Raw genomic sequence first — 21,657 nt, 5'->3', positions numbered from 1 at the left:
GCACACGCAAAGGCCATTGTTCCCTTTCTCCCTGCTTTTCATCAGATTTCTCTGACATTTTCTCTCTCTTTTTTCTGTATCTGAGTGTGTTTGCTTTGGGGGAAGACAAATCGCAAGCTCAAGCAAGGTTGACTTTGAACCTGACACGAATGGCTTTTAGCCGTAGCGTCAGTGTGTGTATGCAAATTCCTGTGTGTGTGCGCGTGTGCGTGTGTGTGTGTTGTGTGCCCCATCCAACCTCAGAGCAGGTTAGGTCTGGAAAAGTGTACTATATTAGATGAATTGAGGTTGGCAGAATTATGACAGCTGTTTACACTAGGAGCCTTACACACATTTTAAGAACACCTTTTAGCCTTGAGTGCGCCAGCTGACAGATGGAGGGGTTTTTCCTTCCACTGTAGTGGAAACAGTAAGGACGTCACACTCAATACGACTGACCTTGCCGTTGAACCCCACCATGCTCTTTGAATGGCTTTGGAATTAGAATATCCCCCTGACTCTTACTGTATGTATGTACAGCTGATGAAAAACATGTGAAAAATCCTTAAGAGTCTATTGAAGCACTGGTGCGTCAATCTAAGTAAGATGATAAAAAAATCCCTATCCAAATCTGCCAGTTTAAGCTAGAGATATCAGATACATATTTTGCATGGCCTGCGTCTCAATCCACCGCATCCGCCTATGTTGGCCTTCTGGTGGAAAGGGGCCGAGCCACAGCAGTGTTTGTCAGACCACGAGACATCCCCAAAATTGTTCTTTGTTGGCCTTTATGACCAGTCTATAGAATGGGAAGTCTCTCACGAACACGATGGTGTTCTCCGTTTTGCTCTATGACTCCCACTAGTGTCCCGGGACTCGTCTGAAGGTAACCCATACAACCCATTGCTGTGTGAATACTGTCAATTGCATTGGGTTGCATTGGATTGTATTGGTCTGCATTAGACACTCCTACTTGGTTCACATTGGTTTAAAAAGACCTGAAATCGTCTCAGATCTCTTCATTATGTGGATGCCAGTGGAGGCTCCTTATTATAAGGGGAGGACCATCCTCCTCAGTGAATTTCATAAAAATGTAAATTGTAAAACATTTTAAAAAGTTATAATTTTTAGTTAAACTACACTAAATATAATCCCACAACCAAATAATTGATTAAAACACACTATTTTGCAAATAAGGTCTACAGTAGCCTTAACAGCACACTGTAGGGTAGCCCCCTGGTGTAGCCGGAGGACAGCTAGCTTCCATCCTCCTCTGGGTACGTTGACTTCCATACAAAACCTAGGAGGCTCATGGTTCTCATCCCCTTCCATAGACTTACACATTAATTATGACAACTTCCGGAGGACGTCCTCCAGCCTATCAGAGCTCGTGCAGCATGAACCGACATGTTGTCCACCCAACCAAAGGATCAGAGAATTAATCTAGTACTGAAAGCATAAGATACAGTATATAAAATGTGGTGAGTAGTTGATTTAATTTCTTCCAAAAGGAAGGAGAAGCAATAGAGAAATATATAGAGAACTGGGCGAATGGAATATGAATGAGAGTCATCCAATATGCTGTTATAAAAATAAGGCCATACTCATGAAAAAAAATTCCACAGGGCCCCTCGCAGGATTCGAAGTACTGCTTCCCCCTGTGTTTCAAACATATGCCCCTGCCAGCGGTGGATCCTACTTCTCCGCAAAAATGATTTGTGAGCACATGTACTGTACTTCCTCATGCTTGAGGAGCTCTGCTAGGTATTAGGCATATCAGAGTTCTCTGGTGAATGTGCATAGGCATACACACATTGTGTTCACACACGCACTGTACGCACACGTACACACACCCATGTGAAACAAATGTGTGTTTTCAGACACGTGTGAACAAGTTACGTAACCAATTCAGATGGGGCCTCCTGAGTGGCGCTTAAGCGTCTAAGGCCGCTTGAGGCGACACTACAGATCCGAGTTTGTGTCGCAGCTGGCCACAAATTGAAGACCCATGAGGCAACACACAATTGGCCCATCGGGGTTAGGGAGGTTTTGGCCGGATGGGATGTTCTTGTCTCATCGCGCTCTAGCGACTCCTGTGGCCGGGCCGGGCTTAGCACGCTGACACGGTCGCCCAGTTGTATAGTGTTTCCTCCGACACATTGGTGCGGCTGGCTTCCAGGTTATGCAAGCAGTGTGTTAAGAAGCAGTGCAGTGTTGGCAGGGTTGTGTTTCGGAAGGACGCATTGCATGGGAGTTGCAGCGATGGGACAAGACTGTAACGACCAAATGAATATCACGAAAAGGGGTACTTTTTTTTATTTTATAATAAAACAAATAATAATCTGATGGGATTTTTAATGTTCACAATGAGTCAGATGTGGTTTTCGGACACATGAAATTTCACATTCATAGATTTTTTTCACGACTTCCAGGTACGTCTGGTCTACCATGCAGGGATAGACCAGGACCAACCCTGCTTAGCTTCAGAGACAAATCAGTAGTGGGACGTAGGGTGGTATGTTGTTGGAATTTTAACATACCAAATTTTGCAACTGGAAAAAAGGCAGCAAAGGGATAACAGGGTAACATAACGAAAAACAGGGAGAATGTCATTACTATAAAAACATTTTCAGATTATATACTTTTCTTATCCATTTATAATTCAGTTGTTCTCACATTTGGAAGTTATTTCCTTGCAATATTTTGTTTGGCTATTTTTTCTTTTGGTTTTATGTTTTGCTTTCAATATCATTATTTTTGTTTACAATACTAAGAACTTTGTATTCGACTTCAGAAGCTTTGCTTGATATTAAAGGGTACAAAAGTAACTCACTCACAAGAGGATTGCACCATATAATAAAACGATTACTCTATTAAAGGTGCTTAAAGTGGCAATCCTTAATTTAAACATGAACAAATTGTACTCCCCGCCACAGTTTCAGTAAACAGCTGAGGGATGGGTCTGGAGAAATTCGATCATTCTCAAATCCGTAGACTCCGCTATAGATGCAAAGACCGACATCCATGACATCAAAATGATAGGTTTGACTTTTTTTAGGCTATACAATTGTTGCTTACATTTACAATTTGTTTACAAACATTGGCGTAAAACACGTTTTAATTTTGGGTTCTTTAACAACAGTTAAACTAAGCTCATGACGCATTTATACAATATATTCTTCAAGAATCAATAGGTACATATCATTCATTTATAAGTCCAAAAATGAATGTAGCAACTAAGGATTGTCCCATTAACGTTGTCCCTTTAACCTTCATACAGCAGAACTATGTCACCATTTGAATGTGATCCATTAACCTGCCCCCTAAACATGTATTCTGTCCACTGTTCCGTCTTATCACATGTGAGGAGAAGACATTATTTCAATTTGAATCTGCAATTCCACATGTGAAAGTGATATTTTCACAGTATTTTCTTACATGTGAAACTGCAAATTTGACGTGTTTATTTGTTGTTGTAAGGACACATACACACTCTAAACACACAAACATTTAGCATTTAGAGATCACCTAAGAAGTGAAAGCACATTACCATGCTGAAGCTGACATACTTTCCAAGTGCAACAGGGAAAAAGTTGTTTTGGTTCTTCTAGCATAGCAAGGCTTTTACAGAAAACTACTATGTCTGGCTCCCCCCGAAATGTTGAAATGGCCTCAAAGCTCATAAAATCTTTCTTGCAAGAGTTTCGATGGGTCTCCCCAAGCTAAATACTGCATGCACCTTAACCCAATTTCCAGGACATTATGTCAATACTATCTTCAAATGTATCGTGTCAGTACATCTACTACATAATCTGTACCATATTGTTCATGTCTGGCCTACATCTGAAGAATGAGAGAATGTGATTACATGACACACAGATGCATTTGACATTTTGTTGGATGAACTATAAGACGTAAACTCTACAGTAGAGCGTACACATTTTACTGTTCAAAATTCACATTAAGAATTGGCTATGGGCGACTCGAAGCAGACCTCCGAGGTTGATGTTGTTCAGGAGACAGCCTGAAAAACGAGCTCTGGGGTGGGACCAAAGCCGTGAGGCCCCTGAGACTAAACTTGAAATGTTAATAACGAAGAACGCAAAGGATAGTGGTGTAAAGTAACTAACTAAAAACACTTTGAAGTAATACTTGAGTGATTTTTGGGGGGTATCTATACTTTACTATTTCAATATTTTACAACTTTCATTTTTACTCCACTGCATTCCTTATAAAAAAATATGTACTTTTTACTCCTCTGCATTTTCCCTGATACCCAAAAGTACTCATTACATTTCAAATGTTCAGGCAGGACAGCAATATGGTCCAATTCACACAACTATCAATATAACGAGTTGTCATCCCTACTGACTCTAACCTGCGGACTCACTAAACACAAATACTGAGTTTGTAAATTATGTCTGAGTGATGTCATGCCTTCTGGTTTGCTTAATATATGAAATGTTATGTTTGGCATTTACTTTTACTTTGTGTTTTTACTCAAGTTTGACAATTGAGTACTTTTCCACCACTACACTTAAGTACATTTAAAAACGGATACTTTTAACTTTTTACTCTAGTAGTATTTTTCTGGGTGACTTTCACTTTTACTTGAGTCATTGTCTATTAAGGTATCTTTACTTTTACTCACCACCCCAACCCTGACTGCTGTAGTGTTGAGCTCTGCTCTCTCTCAGCTGTACTAGAGGTGATCAGTGAATTATCTAACACCCTCGCTCTTTCTCGCTCTCTTTCTATCTTGATTGAGTGTTGTTCTCTTTAAATTAAATGAAGGTGTATCTTTGCTGATGTAGTCAGGACCTTTCTGAAAGTCAAAGCTTCTTTCTCACTTTTTCTCTATTTCTCTTACCATATCTCTCTCTGTGTCTCTATCTAATGTTAACTGACTGTCCCTCTCTCTCTGCTCTCTCCCAGGTCTGTACGATAAGTGTTTCTACGCTTCCAGCGACCGGGGTTGGCTGCTGGGCATCCGGGCGGTCAGCGAGCAGGGCAACCGTGACCCACGCTTCTTCTTCTCCCTAAAGACGGACCGTGCCCACAAGGTCACCTCCGTCCACTCCAACGCCCGCTACCTGCCCAACACCTGGGCCCACCTGGCAGTCACCTATGACGGGCTCTACATGAAGCTCTACGTCAACGGCGCCCAGGTGGGCGTCAGCCGTGAACAGTCGGGCAACGTCTTCAGCCATCTGACCAAGAAGTGCAAGGTGCTGATGGTGGGCGGGAACGCTCTGAACCATAACTACCGGGGGACTGTGGAGAGGGTAAGTCTGTGGAGGGAGGCCCGGGAACAGAGGCAGATAATCTGGGACATGCAGGGTCACGAAAATCCTCAAGATGCTCCTCTGCTGGTGATCAGGGAGACCTTTGAACACCCTGCCCGGAAGTGGCTGACAGTGAAGGATGGGAGCTTCCCCCAGCCAGAGGAGGGTTGCAGCAGGGCGGGGCAGGCTGGAGTAGGGGTAGGAGAAGGTGGAACTGGAGGGTCTCTGGACACTACCCTGGAACCCCCGCCCTGTGGTCAAACTGTCTGCGACAACGTGGAAGTGGTGACCAACTACAACCGCACCTGGACCTTCCGGAAGTCCAAGACGGTACGTTACCGTGTGGTCAACGTGTGGGACGACGCTCGGCGCCGGCCCACCGTCACGCCTCGTCAGATCCACCTGCAGCACCAGCAACTCAACAACGCCTTCGCCGTCTACAACATCACCTGGGAGCTGAGCGTCCACAACGTCACCAACTCCTCGCTGCGCCACCGTCTGGTCCTGGCCAACTGTGACATCAGCAAAGTGGGTGACGAGGCGTGCGACCCAGAGTGCAACCACACGCTGACGGGTTTAGACGCGGGTGACTGTATTAGGCACCGTAGCCACTGCCCTCAGTCCAAGCAGGGCAACGGGGTGTGCGACCCCGAGTGTAATTGGGACAACTTCTTCTACGACAACGGAGACTGCTGTAACCCCAATGTGACGGATGTGACCAAGACCTGCTTCAACCGCTCCTCTCCACACAGGTCAGCTCTCTGTCTTTGTCTTTCTCTTTGTCGCTGCTTGATGAGTCCGAAACAAAGATATAGCCTGGCTCCAAAGTTGGAGTCGAGGTTTCTCACAAAGCATGAAATGATGTCGAAAGGAGATTTGTATGTAGTGTACATTTTATCTTCAAGTTAGGATTTGGCAGTTTTTCAGGGTCTAGTCAACAGTTTTGTGTCTGATTGTTCAATCGTAAGTACTATTAAGTACTATATATGTATGTGTACCTGACATGGCATTCTGTGCATGCTACCCTCACCAACACTGTTATTTTTCACTGCTATGATCCATTGTTGTCATACATACACACTGTCTGGAGTGACTCACATAACTGCACACATCTTCTCATTACACAGTCAGTCAGGACACTGATGTGAGGTTTTGATACACAGTCTGTCAGTTCCACTGTCTCCTGGCTGGCCCTCTGTGAGCAGAGTGTAACTCTACCCCCGGCAGTGTGTGTGGCCCAGCAGGGTGTCCTCTGGGGCCGCGAGTCCAATCTGGCTTTAAGACAGACTCAATCCGCATCCTACACTTTGGGGGGAGGGGGGGGCAAACCAACGAAACACACTGTAGTGACCCCGGGACAGCCCAGATGGATTTTTTCTCTCTTAATTTTTCAACTTATTTTCTCTCCCTCGCTCTTCTCCATCTATCCCCTGCTGCCCTACTGAAGCTAGATTGATTGGAAACAAGTGAGATTGGAAACTATTACACTCTAGAAAGACCAGAAGGGGTAATTAGAGGTCAGAGGAGAGTGACCAGCATCACTTTGCTCGCAGTAGTAGGGAGTCATTTCAATGTAGTACTACTCTATCCAGGAAACACCCAAGAGACATTTTTGAAGGGGAAGTATATCTCCCTTGGAAGGTTTGGGGGGGGGGGTCCACTTCTCTGCACCGTTACTGCTCTTCTCTTTAAGCCTTTGCAAGAATGTTACAGAAAAATCATAGGATTTTTTTTTTTACCTCAGAAAATCATTTTGAAGTTTGATTACTGCAGGGTTGTGGCGAGGAACAGTTTGATAGGGTTACTGGGAGGAGATGCGGTGGCCTCCACTGATCTAGTACCTGCCAGTATCTGCAGGATTCCTACTCTGTACCACAGAGGATGATTGAGCAGCATTGAGAAAAACAGTCTCTGGTTCACTCTGGAACTGCATTTTTGTCATGGGAGCCCTTGAGGGGCTCCAGTAGTAAAGGATTGGATTTTTCTTGGCAGGCGTGACACTCAAACACAGAGGCCGGAGACATTTTGTGGCAGTTGTAAGGGGGGTCCTTGTGGTCTTGAAGTTCTCTCGCTGCCTGGATAAAAAAATCGACCAATGTCAGATGCTCGTAAATGTTTTTGGACACCGCCATGCTAAAGAGGGGGGTGGAAAAAGCTCCAAATAGGGTTATTGTGGGGATTAGTTGTGTCTTTCTGATGTAGCCAGAATCAAGGCACTAGGCTGTTTTCTATCATTCTCATTGCTCAGGCCTGGAAGCACTGTCTCGCTGGCACTCTCTCTGTATTTAAAACGGCTGCTAAACAACTTTGTGTGAGGCGACATCAGAAAGCAAAAGCAGGTAGGTTTGCCATCTCTTCTCTCCCCTCCGTTTCAGTCATCATTACAAAGTCATTCATCAACAATCAGCCTAGACGGCTTCTCTTAGAAATCAGCTATTGGCACACGCTTACAGTCCCTACCATTCAAATATCCCTGCAGACATATGAAAGATGGGCTGTTGAAAGGGGGGATAAGAGAGATTGAGAGAAATTAAGTGAGAGAGAGAGAGAGTGAGAGAGAGAGAGAGAGAATTCTTAAATTGATAAAGAGAAGCTCCCCCAAGTGCTTGCTTATTTTGGTTTGATTGTGGTATGTGGAGGACCACACTACAAACATTATTCAACATTCCTCGTTAATTGTGGAATTCTGGATGAACAGCGCGCCACATACGCAAGGGAACAATGGCTGTGAGGTCCTGCGTTTATTTTTGTAGCCCTCATGCCTGTTACCACTTAGTGTGTTTAGGAATCTGGCTAGCAGGGTACTGTGGTAGGCCGCTTGCGCTAGCTACTCTTCTCTGCAGTCCACAGACAGAGGTTCCTCTGGAAATACCAGCGATAATACTTAACACTCCCCCCTTCGCCGAAGGAAATATTTTTCATTGTTTTCACAGGCCTTTGTTGTTATGCTGTTTTACGGTTATGCCAATATTTTTCATGGGATGACATTCTTACTTATGTCTGGTACTGTGCTTAACGGTATGTGAATTTCTGAGGTAAAACCACAGTAAATATCCTTTGCGGAGAGTAAGAGGAAAACATGGTCTGGACACTGACAGCTCTCTTAGAAGAATAAGCGGATGTTTGTGTTTGAAACACTAAAAAGAGACATTCTCGAACGCAACTCAGTTGAATTCCACATGTACAACACACAATCTCAATATGCGACATCCTATAGACATGTCTTTCCTTCCACGTAAATGGTTCTATCTAGATTTACTGACATACCTGTTGCACAGGATCTACACAGGGTGAGAAAAGAGGCCGTCACGCCTCTGGCCCAGCTTCGTCAGGGATGAAGAACAATTTGTTCCCGCTTGGCCTCTCTGCATGTCACTGTCTCTCTCCCTGGCACAGTGGCAGGTTAATGGTCACACACACACACACACACACATGCACGCCACACCGACACACACACGCATGCATGCACACACACACACACACACACACACACACACACACACACACACACACACACACACACACACACACACACACACACACACACACACACACACACACACACACACACACACACACACACACACACACACACACCCCAGCCCACTCCCCTCCTGTCTTTCTCAATGAGTGTATTCTCCTAGGACCATTGAGTTGGGTGCTTTACAATCTGTCTTCTAAACCCTAAGCCCTGCAGCTCATAAACCAGGCCCATGTTAATGGCTTCACCCTAATGGAGTGGCGAGGGCGTAAAACTAGCTGTTAGCACTCTCCCATGAAAGCCGTAACACCCTTGTAAATGCACCTGTTTGTTGGTTGACCCCGGCCCAGACTGAGTTCACCTGCACTCTGTGTGTTCGTCCCCACATGTCATCAGCCGGTACTGGGAGGGATGCGGAGATGGGGTGAGGTAGGGAGGGTGGGCCACAGAGGGCGGTGATGGACATCAATAGGGTCATTTTGGTCAGGGTGTGGGGCGGAGAGGTGTTGAGTAAGAGTTTAAGATTGGCCTTTTCCATCTACCTCAACTGAAGAGTTAGGAAAGACAGAAGTACTGTTATTGCTATCACCACCATAGTTGATTTGATTTGGAAAAACTCCCAATCAGGAGTTGATTATAATTTACATGGTTGAGATGGTACAGAAATGTTGTACAGTGGCAGTCACATGGAAAACTGTCATGTTGAAATTTACACGCACAAATTTCAGAGGTGGGGGGACAACACATTTTGAAGGTGGTCCCCCCCACCTCTGAAACCCATGTGTAAGGTCATGATTGGTTGGTATGGACACACCACAACACTATTAAGAGTGTTGGTATAAACAGAAGAACTTCAAGCAATGGAAATGATATAATGTGTTTCTATGCTCGGCCCTATATGCTCAGTACTGTACTGTAACTGTGGAAATCCCAGTTGTCTAGCTCTGCTGTCCAACCTTTGAAATTTGAGTGTCAACACTCGGTCTTATGTACTGTATGTTGTGTCTTCCTTGGAAGGTGAAAAAACTCAAAATATTGATGGAGAAAAAGAGCATATGAGTGTGATAATAAAGGCCGGGATGAATGATGGCTTTAGGATCTGTGGTGTTGACCGACTCGATGACAGGAGAGCTGAGGATTTCTTGGCTGTAAGGCTGCCAACTCACCACAGCGTTTCACACTCAGCAGCCCCAGACATATGTATACGAGGCACATTTATGGGCTTATATGAATTATATATGGGTGTAAATGGATGAAGTCATAATCCTCTATTTAATATGTATCAGATATACAAGCATTAACACAGCAGTTTCACCGCTCATCACACCCCGGACTGCCTAGGAACAGATGCCCGTTGACGTCTGAGTTTAGTGAAGTTACATTTTCCTTTTTTTTTTCCTCCTCTCGCCTCTGCTCTCGGAGGGTCTTCTCGCAACGTCTCTTTCTAAAAATCTAGATTCTCTTCGCAGGGCAAGTGGAGTGTTCAAATGAATGGAAAATGTTTTCTCCTCGTGTGGCTCGTCCCTTATGAAAGTGCAAGATGAGGGGCTAGAAGCGAGGGATAGAGGATGAGGGGTAAGGGTTAAGGGTAAGCGATGAGGGGAGAGGAGAGGAGAGGAGCGCTGAGGGGGATGAGACTGACCCTCAGGTCCTAATTTGGGTTATACCAGAGACAGGACATCCTTAGAGAAGGGACTTGAGGCCAGGGAATGGAGAGAGGGAAGGCGGATGGAAAGAGGAAGAACCGGAGGGAGGGAGAACGCAGAAGAGAGAGGGGGAGAGACAGGGAAAGTGAGAGACCGTGTTAGAGAGACAAAGTCGATCGCATGACTGGTCCCAGACTGACATACTCACTCCCAGGGGCGACACTGGCAAAAGTGATGTCAGACAGCCACTGCTCTCTCCCCTTTCTCAACAGCATCCCACTACATCAAGCAGTCAATTACTTTCCTACAAAGCTGATCACATATTTATACACACAGAAGAGTGCAAATCCATGCAACACGACAGACACACATGCAGCCTGGCCTGTTTTTATGCAGTCATGCTAAACCCTGCTGTTTGTGCACCGGGCAAAGCCATAGCCTGCATCAGTCCATCCAGTCCACATCTGATGTGTGTTGTGTTGTTGTAACGGAGCCAGTGCATTAAACCTAATTGAACTCAGATCAGATGGGTTCTGATCTACAGTAGTACTGCTTTTATCTGTTGCTGACTTACTCATCTCGCCATTAAACCCCCCTGATCCTTTTCCCCCCTCATGCACGGCGGCCAAAAAGCCAGACAAATATTTTCAGAGGAAATAATGAAATTCCTGAAATGATTAGGGAGAGGGACATTATATCATGTGCTCTCTGTAGGTCTGGGCCTGGTGCTCGCCTCTGCTCTCCCATAGGCCATGGAGGACCTTTCCACTATGCCACCCCTTTATTCCAAACATACCTGGCCCAGCCCCTGTGGCAGGAACTAAACTAACACAGCATCCTTATCCTTCCTCACCTGCTGGTCCTGGAAGAGGCAGATCAACAGCAGCAGGGGATTGTGAAACAGTTCAAGTGCTTACAGTACTTTAATTAACAATACTGACATACTTGACCAGCCCCTGAAGAACTCCGTTTTTTTTACATTGCTGGTAGACAGTACAGTTATTGATATGTGAAACCCACAATCAGATGTAGCTACAGATCTTTTGTAAAAGATGTACATTGACTCCAAAGGAAGCAGAAGGGTACAGCTTGTCGTCCTATACCACACTCTAACAGCTGTGGTGTAGTATACCGACATGTACTACCCCCATCTGCACCCCTTGGTTTGGCCCAACCTCCTATACCACACTGTAACAGCTGTGGTGTGCCATACCGACATGTACTTCCCCCATCTGCACGCCTTGGTTTGGCCCAACCTCCTATGCCACACTGTAACAGCTGTGGTGTGCCATACCGACATGTACTACCCCCATCTGCACCCCTTGGTTTGCCCCAACCTCCTATACCACACTGTAACAGCTGTGGTGTAGTATACCGACATGTACTTCCCCCATCTGCACCCCTTGGTGTGGCCCAACCTCCTATACCACACTCTAACAGCTGTGGTGTAGCATACCGACATGTACTTCCCCCATCTGCACCCCTTGGTTTGCCCCAACCTCCTATACCACACTCTAACAGCTGTGGTGTAGCATACCGACATGTACTTCCCCCATCTGCACCCCTTGGTTTGCCCCAACCTCCTATACCACACTCTAACAGCTGTGGTGTAGCATACCGACATTTACTTCCCCCATCTGCACCCCTTGGTTTGGCCCAACCTCCTATACCACACTCTAACAGCTGTGGTGTAGCATACCGACATGTACTTCCCCCATCTGCACCCCTTGGTGTGGCCCAACCTCCTATACCACACTCTAACAGCTGTGGTGTAGCATACCGACATGTACTTCCCCCATCTGCACCCCTTGGTTTGGACCAACCTCCTATACCACACTCTAACAGCTGTGGTGTAGCATACCGACATGTACTTCCCCCATCTGCACCCCTTGGTTTGCCCCAACCTCCTATAACACACTCTAACAGCTGTGGTGTAGCATACCGACATGTACTTCCCCCCTTGGTTTGCCCCATCTGCACCCAGTTTGGTTTGCCCCCCAACCTCCTATACCACACCCTAACAGCTGTGGTGTAGTATACCGACATGTACCTCCCCCATCTGCACCCCTTGGTTTGGCCCAACCTCCTATACCACACTAACAGCTGTGGTGTAGCATACCGACATGTACTTCCCCCATCTGCACCCCTTGGTTTGGCCCCAACCTCCTATACCACACTCTAACAGCTGTGGTGTGCATACCGACATGTACTTCCCCATCTGCACCCCTTGGTTTGGCCCAACCTCCTATACCACACTCTAACAGCTGTGGTGTAGCATACCGACATGTACTTCCCCCATCTGCACCCCTTGGTTTGGCCCAACCTCCTATACCACACTCTAACAGCTGTGGTGTAGCATACCGACATGTACTTCCCCCATCTGCACCCCTTGGTTTGGCCCAACCTCCTATACCACACTCTAACAGCTGTGGTGTAGCATACCGACATGTACTTCCCCCATCTGCACCCCTTGGTGTGGCCCAACCTCCTATACCACACTCTAACAGCTGTGGTGTAGCATACCGACATGTACTTCCCCCATCTGCACCCCTTGGTTTGCCCCAACCTCCTATACCACACTCTAACAGCTGTGGTGTAGCATACCGACATGTACTTCCCCCATCTGCACCCCTTGGTTTGCCCCAACCTCCTATACCACACTCTAACAGCTGTGGTGTAGCATACCGACATGTACTTCCCCCATCTGCACCCCTTGGTTTGCCCCAACCTCCTATACCACACTCTAACAGCTGTGGTGTAGCATACCGACATGTACTTCCCCCATCTGCACCCCTTGGTTTGGCCCAACCTCCTATAAAGCCTTCATTATGCTGTCCCGACGCTTAACAAACCATATCCTAACAAGTCACCTGCCACAATCAGTCACTCCAATGATACTTTATGACACTCCAGTGTCCTCCACTCCTCCAGTGCTATGGATGGTAGTCCAGCCTATATTTCTATCCACTAAGGAGGGTGACATGCTGTATTGTACCTCGGCCGGCACCAATGGTTTTTACTGCAACTGTTTCCAGGCTCCTTTTCTTCATCTTCTTCTTCCTTTTACGATGTCCTCACTTGTCATGTTTATTGTTCACGTTTATGGCTGCCCCGCTTCGACCCTCGTGCTCCGTTGCCCTCCTTCCCCACTCATGGATCCTCTCCCTGATTCTGAGACCTCCCCTCCTCTTCTTCGCTTTGCAAATCAAATTTGCCACATGCTTCGATAAAAACAACAGGTGTGTAGAGTAAACAGTAATAATGCTTACTTATGGGTCCTTCCCAACAATGCGGATAGAATTTTTTTGAAATAATAGATAAATAGTTACACAAGGAATAAATACACAATGAGTAATGATAACTTGCCTATACACATGGGATACCAGTACAGAGTTGATGTGCAGGGGTACGAGGTAATTGAGGTAGATATGTACATATAGATAGGGATAAAGTGACTAGGCAACAGGATACATAATAAATAGTAGCAGCAGTGCATGTGATGAGTCAAAAGAGTTAGTGCAAAAAGGGTCACTACAGTTAGTCCTGGTAGGTATTGGGGAACTATTTAACTAACTATTTAGCAGTCTTATGGCTTGGGGGTATAAGCTGTTCAGGGTCCTGTCCAGACTTGCTTTACTAGCCATGTGAAGCAACTAGGGCTCTTTCGAATGAATCGTTCATGTAATTACATAAAATATAGCAGGTCAATTTTCTGCCATCGTCTCCCCCTGTAGATGTAAATGGTTTTCTCTTTGGCTGGTCGCCTATAATGCCATGGTTTAGAACCAGACATTATAGAAGGTGTATATTTTGTGATTCTTTACAAACAAGGAACTCAAACATGGGTGAAACAAGGGTCAAAACGTGAAATGCAACTCGTTCTACTGCACGTTTTGTCTTTCTGATTCGTGATGATATATCAGAGAGCGATGTTTTTTTAGTTCACCTCCAGTTGTCCTTGTGTTCACAAAAACAGCCGACAACTATGAACTGAAGAAACTCACATTTGCAACGTATTACTCTCTCCTTTAAGACTTCACTGATCTTGTCAATAGGATTTGCCAAGACCAAGAGCTTGGTTATTGAATAAGGGCTTTTGACATGGGCAGAGAGAACGGGACTGACAGTTTCATGGGGTGGATTATGTGTTCTCATTTGATATTCCCATGTCCACCTCTTGCATAGTATTAGCCAAGCACGGTAAACACATCTCAATCAGACCTGCTCAAGGTGGGCTCTAGACTACCTATCTAAATTCTGTTTCAATCTGATCTGAAGCCTGTCTCAGCTCCCGGAATGATCTAGCTACCTCTTTTCTTAAGGGTCTGTTGTTGTCAGAAATGTTCAAATTCTTCTTCAGAAATAGGAAATAACTTTGTTCCAGGGCCCATTGTAAATCTGAAGTCTTTGAGAAATGAACTGGCTCTCGTTCCTTGGAACTACAGTATATTGTTTAAGTATCTCTCTCTTTCTGTCTATCTCCCTGGTCTCCAGAGCCTATTTGGATGTAAAGGAGCTGAAAGAGATCCTGAATCTGGATGGCTCTACTCACCTTAACGTCTTCTTTGCCAACTCGTCTGATGAAGACCTGGCTGGAGTTGCTACTTGGCCGTGGGACAAAGAAGCATTAACACATTTGGGTAAAGACACACACACACAAACACACACACACACACACACACACACACACACACACACACACACACACACACACACACACACACACACACACACACACACACACACACACACACACACACACACACACACACACACACACACACACACACACACACACACACACACACACACACACACACACACACACTCCTCCTGCTCAACAGCCTCACATTGTTGATTGGGAGTAATTGCAGTCTCTCTACCTCCGCTCTGACAGGGAGGAAGGTGATAATGAAGCTGTGTGGGTCGATGAATAATGCATTGTCTCAATCCCACTCCAGCTTCCAGTACTTTCTAGTGTGAATAGGTGTTTGTCTGTGTCTGCTCTCCATTTGTAGGTGGCATTGTTCTGAATCCCTCCTTCTACGGCACATTTGGTCACAACCACACCATGATCCATGAGATCGGCCACAGTCTCGGGCTGTACCACGTGTTCCGGGGGATCTCAGAGATTGAGTCCTGTAACGATGCATGTCTGGAGACTGAGCCTTCGTTGGAGACAGGAGATCTGTGTGAAGACACTAACCCCACGCCCAAGTACAAGCACTGCAGAGACCCTGAGCCTGGCAACGACACCTGCGGGCGTCGCCACTTCACAAACACACCGTACAACAACTACATGAGCTACGCAGGTGAGATTGCACTGCTCACATACAAGCACAGAAACACACACATGCACGCACACACGCACACATACTCATGCACATACACACACATTCATAACCACACATACAAACAAGTGCACACTTTATGACACAGATAACCAGGCACACACACACGATGTACGCATGCACAAACACGCACACACAAACGCACACACACACACACACACACACACACACACACACACACACACACACACACACACACACACACACACACACACACACACACACACACACACACACACACACACACACACACACACACACACACACACACACGCCATACAAACATGTCCAGATCGTCAAAAAACCCATCACACTCTCCACTCCCTTACTCAGGGTTGTCACTAGTTACCACAGCCACAAAGTCATAATTATCGCTCAACCTCGCTTATTTCTATAATTTCTCTTCTTAAAATCTGATTTTGAACCTAACCTTAACCAAACTGTTAACCTTATGCCTAACCCCTAACATTAAATGAAGACCAAAAACCTATTTTTTGTTTTTATGATTTTTTACGATATATAACTTTGTGGCTGTGGTAACAAGGGATAACCCTCATTCAGAAATAAACACAGAGCACAAACAGATTACTTTTATCACCCTGTTGCAGGAGAACTTCCCTGCAATGCAGCAAATGTACAACTTGTAGTTTATTTGACGTTTTAAAAGTATTCTGAAGTTTGTTATTTCCACTTTGAAATTTCAGAAATGTATCAACCCCTATTATCCACATAATAATTCACATTTCCTGTTGCTGCAGGATTATTTTCCTGCTGTAGCAAACTGTCTCAAATTAAAATTCTACATCTGTAGGAAAGTCCAACCATACAGTATGCTGACCCTGAGTATGTGTGCCTTGGCAGGTGTGGAATGTAGCAAGGACATTGCATTGGAAAAACACACTCGATATATTCTAATGTATGTTCAGGTCATGGACCTGTAGAGACATTAAGAATATCTCTTCTCTTAATAACATTGCTACAGACTATGTATATACCAGGCCCTGTTTTTCTATCTACTGTATGTATACATGTACATTACTTCTAAAGGCTTCCCTAACCTTGCCCTATTGGTTAATTCAACCTTTAACCTTTAACCTGCTCTAAAAGAAAATACATTCTAAATATCACTTAGTTTACGTGAATAACATCATCTACAAACCATCATATTCAACTTTCTGATCTGATCTCTTCCACGTAGATGACGACTGTACGAACTCTTTCACCTCCAACCAAGTTGCCCGGATGCACTGCTACCTGGACCTGATCTACCAGACGTGGCAGCCCGATCCCAAGCCGCCCCCTGTGCCCATGGCGCCCCAAGTGGTGGAGCAAGAGCATGCCGCCATTACCCTGGAGTGGTTCCCGCCTATCTCCGGCCACTTCTACGACAGGTGAAATGAGCTGGACGAATGGGGCAGGCAGCACAGTGGGGATATTTTTTGCATTGACCTCCACTCTGCAAAGGACCTGGAGATATTTTGGATAAATGGGTTGTGACTGTCTGTTTGGATCACATCTAAATGAACACCTCTCTATTTTGACTGTATCTAAGTGAGTAGTACCTGCATGTCTATATGGCCTGTATTTAAACGAGGGCCAGTCCAATTGGACTGTATCTGAGTTTGTTTCCATATAAACTGTATCTAAGTTGGTTGGTGTGCCTGTCTGTTGGTTTCCTAGAGAAGTGGGATCAGTGTGTGATAAATGCACAGAGGGTCGGGTACTGATGCAATACGCATCCAACTCCTCGTCCCCCCGACCCTGCGCCCCCTCTGGACACTGGAGCCCCCGCGAGGCCGAAGGTAAGCAGCCAGGTCACCCGTGATACAAGTCAGTATTCAACGTCCATCCATGTCTGAGCACTTCAGAAGATGACGTGGAAACCGGCCACTAGGGGCAACAGTGAGCGCTGTTACCTTCAAGTAGGTTTTTGGTTTTGATAGGGCATTGTGGACAGGGATGACGGATGAGTGTAAGCATATGCCTCTGATTCCAAAGGTTGCACGTTCAAATCCAGCGATATACATTTTTTTGTGTATTTTTGTTTTAAGCCTATCCCAAACCTTAACCCTGACATTAACCATTCGGAGTTAATGCCTAACCGTAAGAATTTGGATATAATGCCTAAACTTAATACTAACCTTCAAAATGTGGGGTTAATGCCTTAACTTAACTTTAAACACTTAGACATTTGACATTTGCAATAACTTCAACATTTTGACGTTTGACAAACATGGATGAATGTCTAATTCTGACATGAGACTGTGAGAGCTGGTAGAAGGTAAGACCACTATATCCTGGGTTGTTTATTACCACACGCCTGTCTGTCTGTTTCTCCGACTGACTGGACAAACTCAGGGCCTACTGTAGCCCACTGGCTCTCATCTCTGTCTCACCCAGGCCAAAACAACTTTACCCACCTCATTTATGTCCTCCATTCATCACTAAAACCTCTGTAAACTTCACATCTCAGTGTACTTCTCCTTACTCACTTCATTTACATTTACTCGCCTGGATTCTAACCATCCTACCCCAGAACATACAGCACATACAGTAGCTACTGTGTACCACCCACCCTGCCTTATAAGACATGTCCACCAACCCACCCACCTCCCACACCTCACACACATTGTCAATGTAACCCCTGTCAATAACACACCTGAACTTCTTCCTCCTATGAATCCTCCTTCTGTCAAATCACCCCTCCCCTCATTTTTCTCTTGCTGATAGTATCTTCCCCACATGATCAAATCTCACTATTCACTCTAAGCCAGTATCTTGCTTTATTTGGCTTCTGAGTCAACTCTCAAACATGCTAATCATATGGTCCCAGAGTCGAGACCCAAAGATGCAAATGATTCATCTGAGTCACAGCCCTTGACACGAGCTGAGAGATGCAGAGGGAGTGAAAGTCGAGCCTGCGTTCATAAGGGAATGGAGATTCCGTATCCCAGAAATCCCAAACGTGGGCTCACAGCGACAGGCATGGTGGGAACTGGGGAGAGCTCTTCTCGGATCATGTCTGTAATGTAATTTTCCCCATTTGTTATCAGGGAAATTGAGGACAGCTAATGCTACAATCAGCAGCATTCCCAAAATAGGATGTATTTTTCTCCCCCTCTCTCCCCCAGCTCATGCAGTGGATTTTAGGGAGGTGGAATTTGGCCTTTATAAATAGTCTGCACAGCTGTGTACCTCTGACCGCTAGCTGGTTCTGGCAGCTGCAGTAGTAAGCATTGTTCAGAGTGTGTTTTAGTGTGTATTTCAGTGTGTGTATCAGTGTGTGTATCTGTGTGTCAGTAAATCTGCCATTATTATCACATACCAAGTCTAGTGGAAGTTCAATTCACAGCTAACAGCTATTACGACTAGAGCAGTACTAGATCAGTCCATTCAATCTAGTCTAGATATAGAGATACAGAGGTCTTAAAACTCTCTCCTAGGTCCTCTGATAAGAAATCAACTGATAAGGAATAAATGGCCCCTACTGGTATGTTGATAGAGATGCCACGATGGCACAGTTCCCAAAGCTTCAAAGTTATTCCATTGTTATTCTGTGGTTGTGAACTCATTATAAAATGCTGCAGTCTTTCAGGGTCAGAGCTAGAGTCTGTAGAATCCAGTGAGATCTGATCAGCTTGGCAGGTGTCCGACAGCACATGGCTAATAATGAGCCCAGTGACTCATTGGGCTCGGGATCAGACAGGCGCTAGAACGGTGTGTGCGTGTGCGTGCTTGTGCGCGCTTGCACACGTTTCTGTGTGTGTGTGTCTGTTTGCAAAGTCCTTGCTCCACACAGGCTACAGTGTGTGTGAGAGGCATGTCTGGGCTTGTCCGCTGTGCTGTGTGTAAACCTCTCTCTGATTTCCCGATTGGAAGCTCTCCATGTTAGCAAGCAGCAGATTTCCACTCCCTTGTTTACACGCCGATGCTAGTCCATCACAGGCTCCTAACAGCTGGCTTTGTGTGTGTGTGTGTGTGTGTGTGTGTGTGTGTGTGTGTGTGTGTGTGTGTGTGTGTGTGTGTGTGAGCGCATTGTCTCTGCAGAAGTGACAGCTTATGGCAATCAAGTAACTGCCACCCACAGACATCCCGACGATGCAAGCAAACATAATGCCAACACCATTAGTGTGTGTATGTGTGGTTGAAGTATTGGTGTGTGTCAGTGGAGGCTGGTGAGGGGAGCTATTTAAGGATGGGCTAAATAGTAATGTCTGGAATGGAATAAATGGAACGGAGTCAAACATGTGCCTTCCATATGTTTGATGTGTTTTATACTGTTCCATTTATTCCATTCCAGCCATTACAATGAGCCTGTCTTCCCATAGCTCCTCCAACCAGCCTCCACTGGTGTGTGTGTGTGCGTGCGTGTTTGCAAGGGATGGTGGGCATGTCCAGGCATGTGTGTGTGAATGGGCATGTACAGGTGTACATGTGCGCGTTTGTGCGTGTGTGTGTGTGTGTGTGTGTGTGTGTAACACGCCTGACACCTGTCAGTCCCGTGGCTTGTGTCCTCACACCACAGGAAACCCTGGCGTGGTGAGAGAGAGAGCTGGAGCACCCCTAGTAAATCTTTACTGCTCTAGACCCACAAGAAATATGGCTGGGGGAAGAGGATGAAAAAATTGAGGGAAGAAACCATGTGGAAACCACCCAAGATAGTTAAGTGAATTGCATGTGGTTCATGAGGAGGATTTTGCAGCTGGTTGGAACCAGGAGAATGTGTGGATGTATGTGAAAGGCTGGATGTGTGTGCACACATGTAAAGTATACAGTGCCTTCAAAAAGCCTGACTTTTAAATTTATTAAATTAAGATTTTGTGTCACTGGCCTACACACAATACCCCATGATGGAATTATGTTTTTAGAAATATTTAGAAATTCATCAAATTTTAAAAGCTGAAATAACTTGAGTCCATAAATATTCAAATTATTTGTTATGGCAAGCCTAAATATGTCCAGCAGTAAAAATGTGCTTAACAAATCACATCATAAGTTGCATGGACTCACTCTGTGTGCAATAATAGTGTTTCTACATGCTCTTTGAATGACTGCCTCATCTTTGTGCCCCCCATTATCTGTAATATTCCTCAGTCGAGCAGTACATTTCAAACACAGATTCAACCACAAAGACCAGGGAGGTGATCCTCGCCTCGGAAATAAGGGCATCTATTGGGGGATGGCAAAACATTTTTAAAAAGCCGACATTAAATACCCCTTTGAGGTGAAGTTATTATTTACACTTTGGATGGTGGATTAATACACCCAGTCACCACAAAGATACAAGGAAGGAACCGCTCAGGGATTACACCATGCGGCCAGTGGTGACTTGAAATATTCAATTATACTAGAGAGCGTACTTAGATCATGAGCTGCTCTTGACTGTTGGACTTGAATCGTTCAAATCAAATCAAATTGTATTGGTCACATACACATGTTTATCAGATGCTATTGCGTGCGTAGCAAAATGCTTGTGCTTCTAGTTCCAACAGTGCAGCAATATCTAACAATTTCACAACAAATACCTGATACTCACAAATCTCAGTAAAGTAATGGAATTAAAAGTATATAAATACGCTGCTCAAAAAAAATAAAGGGAACACAATGTAACTCCAAGTCAATCACACTTCTGTGAAATCAAACTGTCCACTTAGGAAGCAACACTGATTGACAAGACATTTCACCTGCTGTTGTGCAAATGGAATAGACAACACTATAGACAATTATAGGCAATTAGCAAGACACCCCCAATAAAGGAGTGGTTCTGCAGGTGGTGACCACAGACCACTTCTCAGTTCATATGCTTCTTGGCTGATGTTTTGGTCACTTTTGAATGCTGGCGGTGCTTTCACTCTAGTGGTAAGCATGAGACGGAGTCTACAACCCATACAAGTGGCTCAGGTAGTGCAGCTCAT

General features: G+C 45.2%; 1 protein-coding gene across 1 annotated transcript in view; it reads left to right on the top strand.

Annotated features, from left to right (window-relative positions):
* LOC118374103 (pappalysin-1-like) overlaps positions 1-21,657 on the top strand; it is a 183,612-nt gene that overhangs the window by 6,418 nt on the left and 155,537 nt on the right. The window contains exons 2-6 of the mRNA XM_052521171.1: positions 4,915-6,016; positions 14,886-15,031; positions 15,410-15,703; positions 16,941-17,133; positions 17,423-17,544. Coding sequence (XP_052377131.1) covers positions 4,915-6,016; positions 14,886-15,031; positions 15,410-15,703; positions 16,941-17,133; positions 17,423-17,544 — 1,857 coding nt within the window. The remainder of the gene's footprint in view (positions 1-4,914; positions 6,017-14,885; positions 15,032-15,409; positions 15,704-16,940; positions 17,134-17,422; positions 17,545-21,657) is intronic.

The sequence above is a fragment of the Oncorhynchus keta genome, chromosome 6, assembly GCF_023373465.1.
Source record: "Oncorhynchus keta strain PuntledgeMale-10-30-2019 chromosome 6, Oket_V2, whole genome shotgun sequence".
Classification (NCBI taxonomy): domain Eukaryota; kingdom Metazoa; phylum Chordata; class Actinopteri; order Salmoniformes; family Salmonidae; genus Oncorhynchus; species Oncorhynchus keta.
The sequence above is the reverse complement of the archived record's forward strand: the minus strand, read 5'-3'. Positions and strand labels throughout refer to the sequence as shown.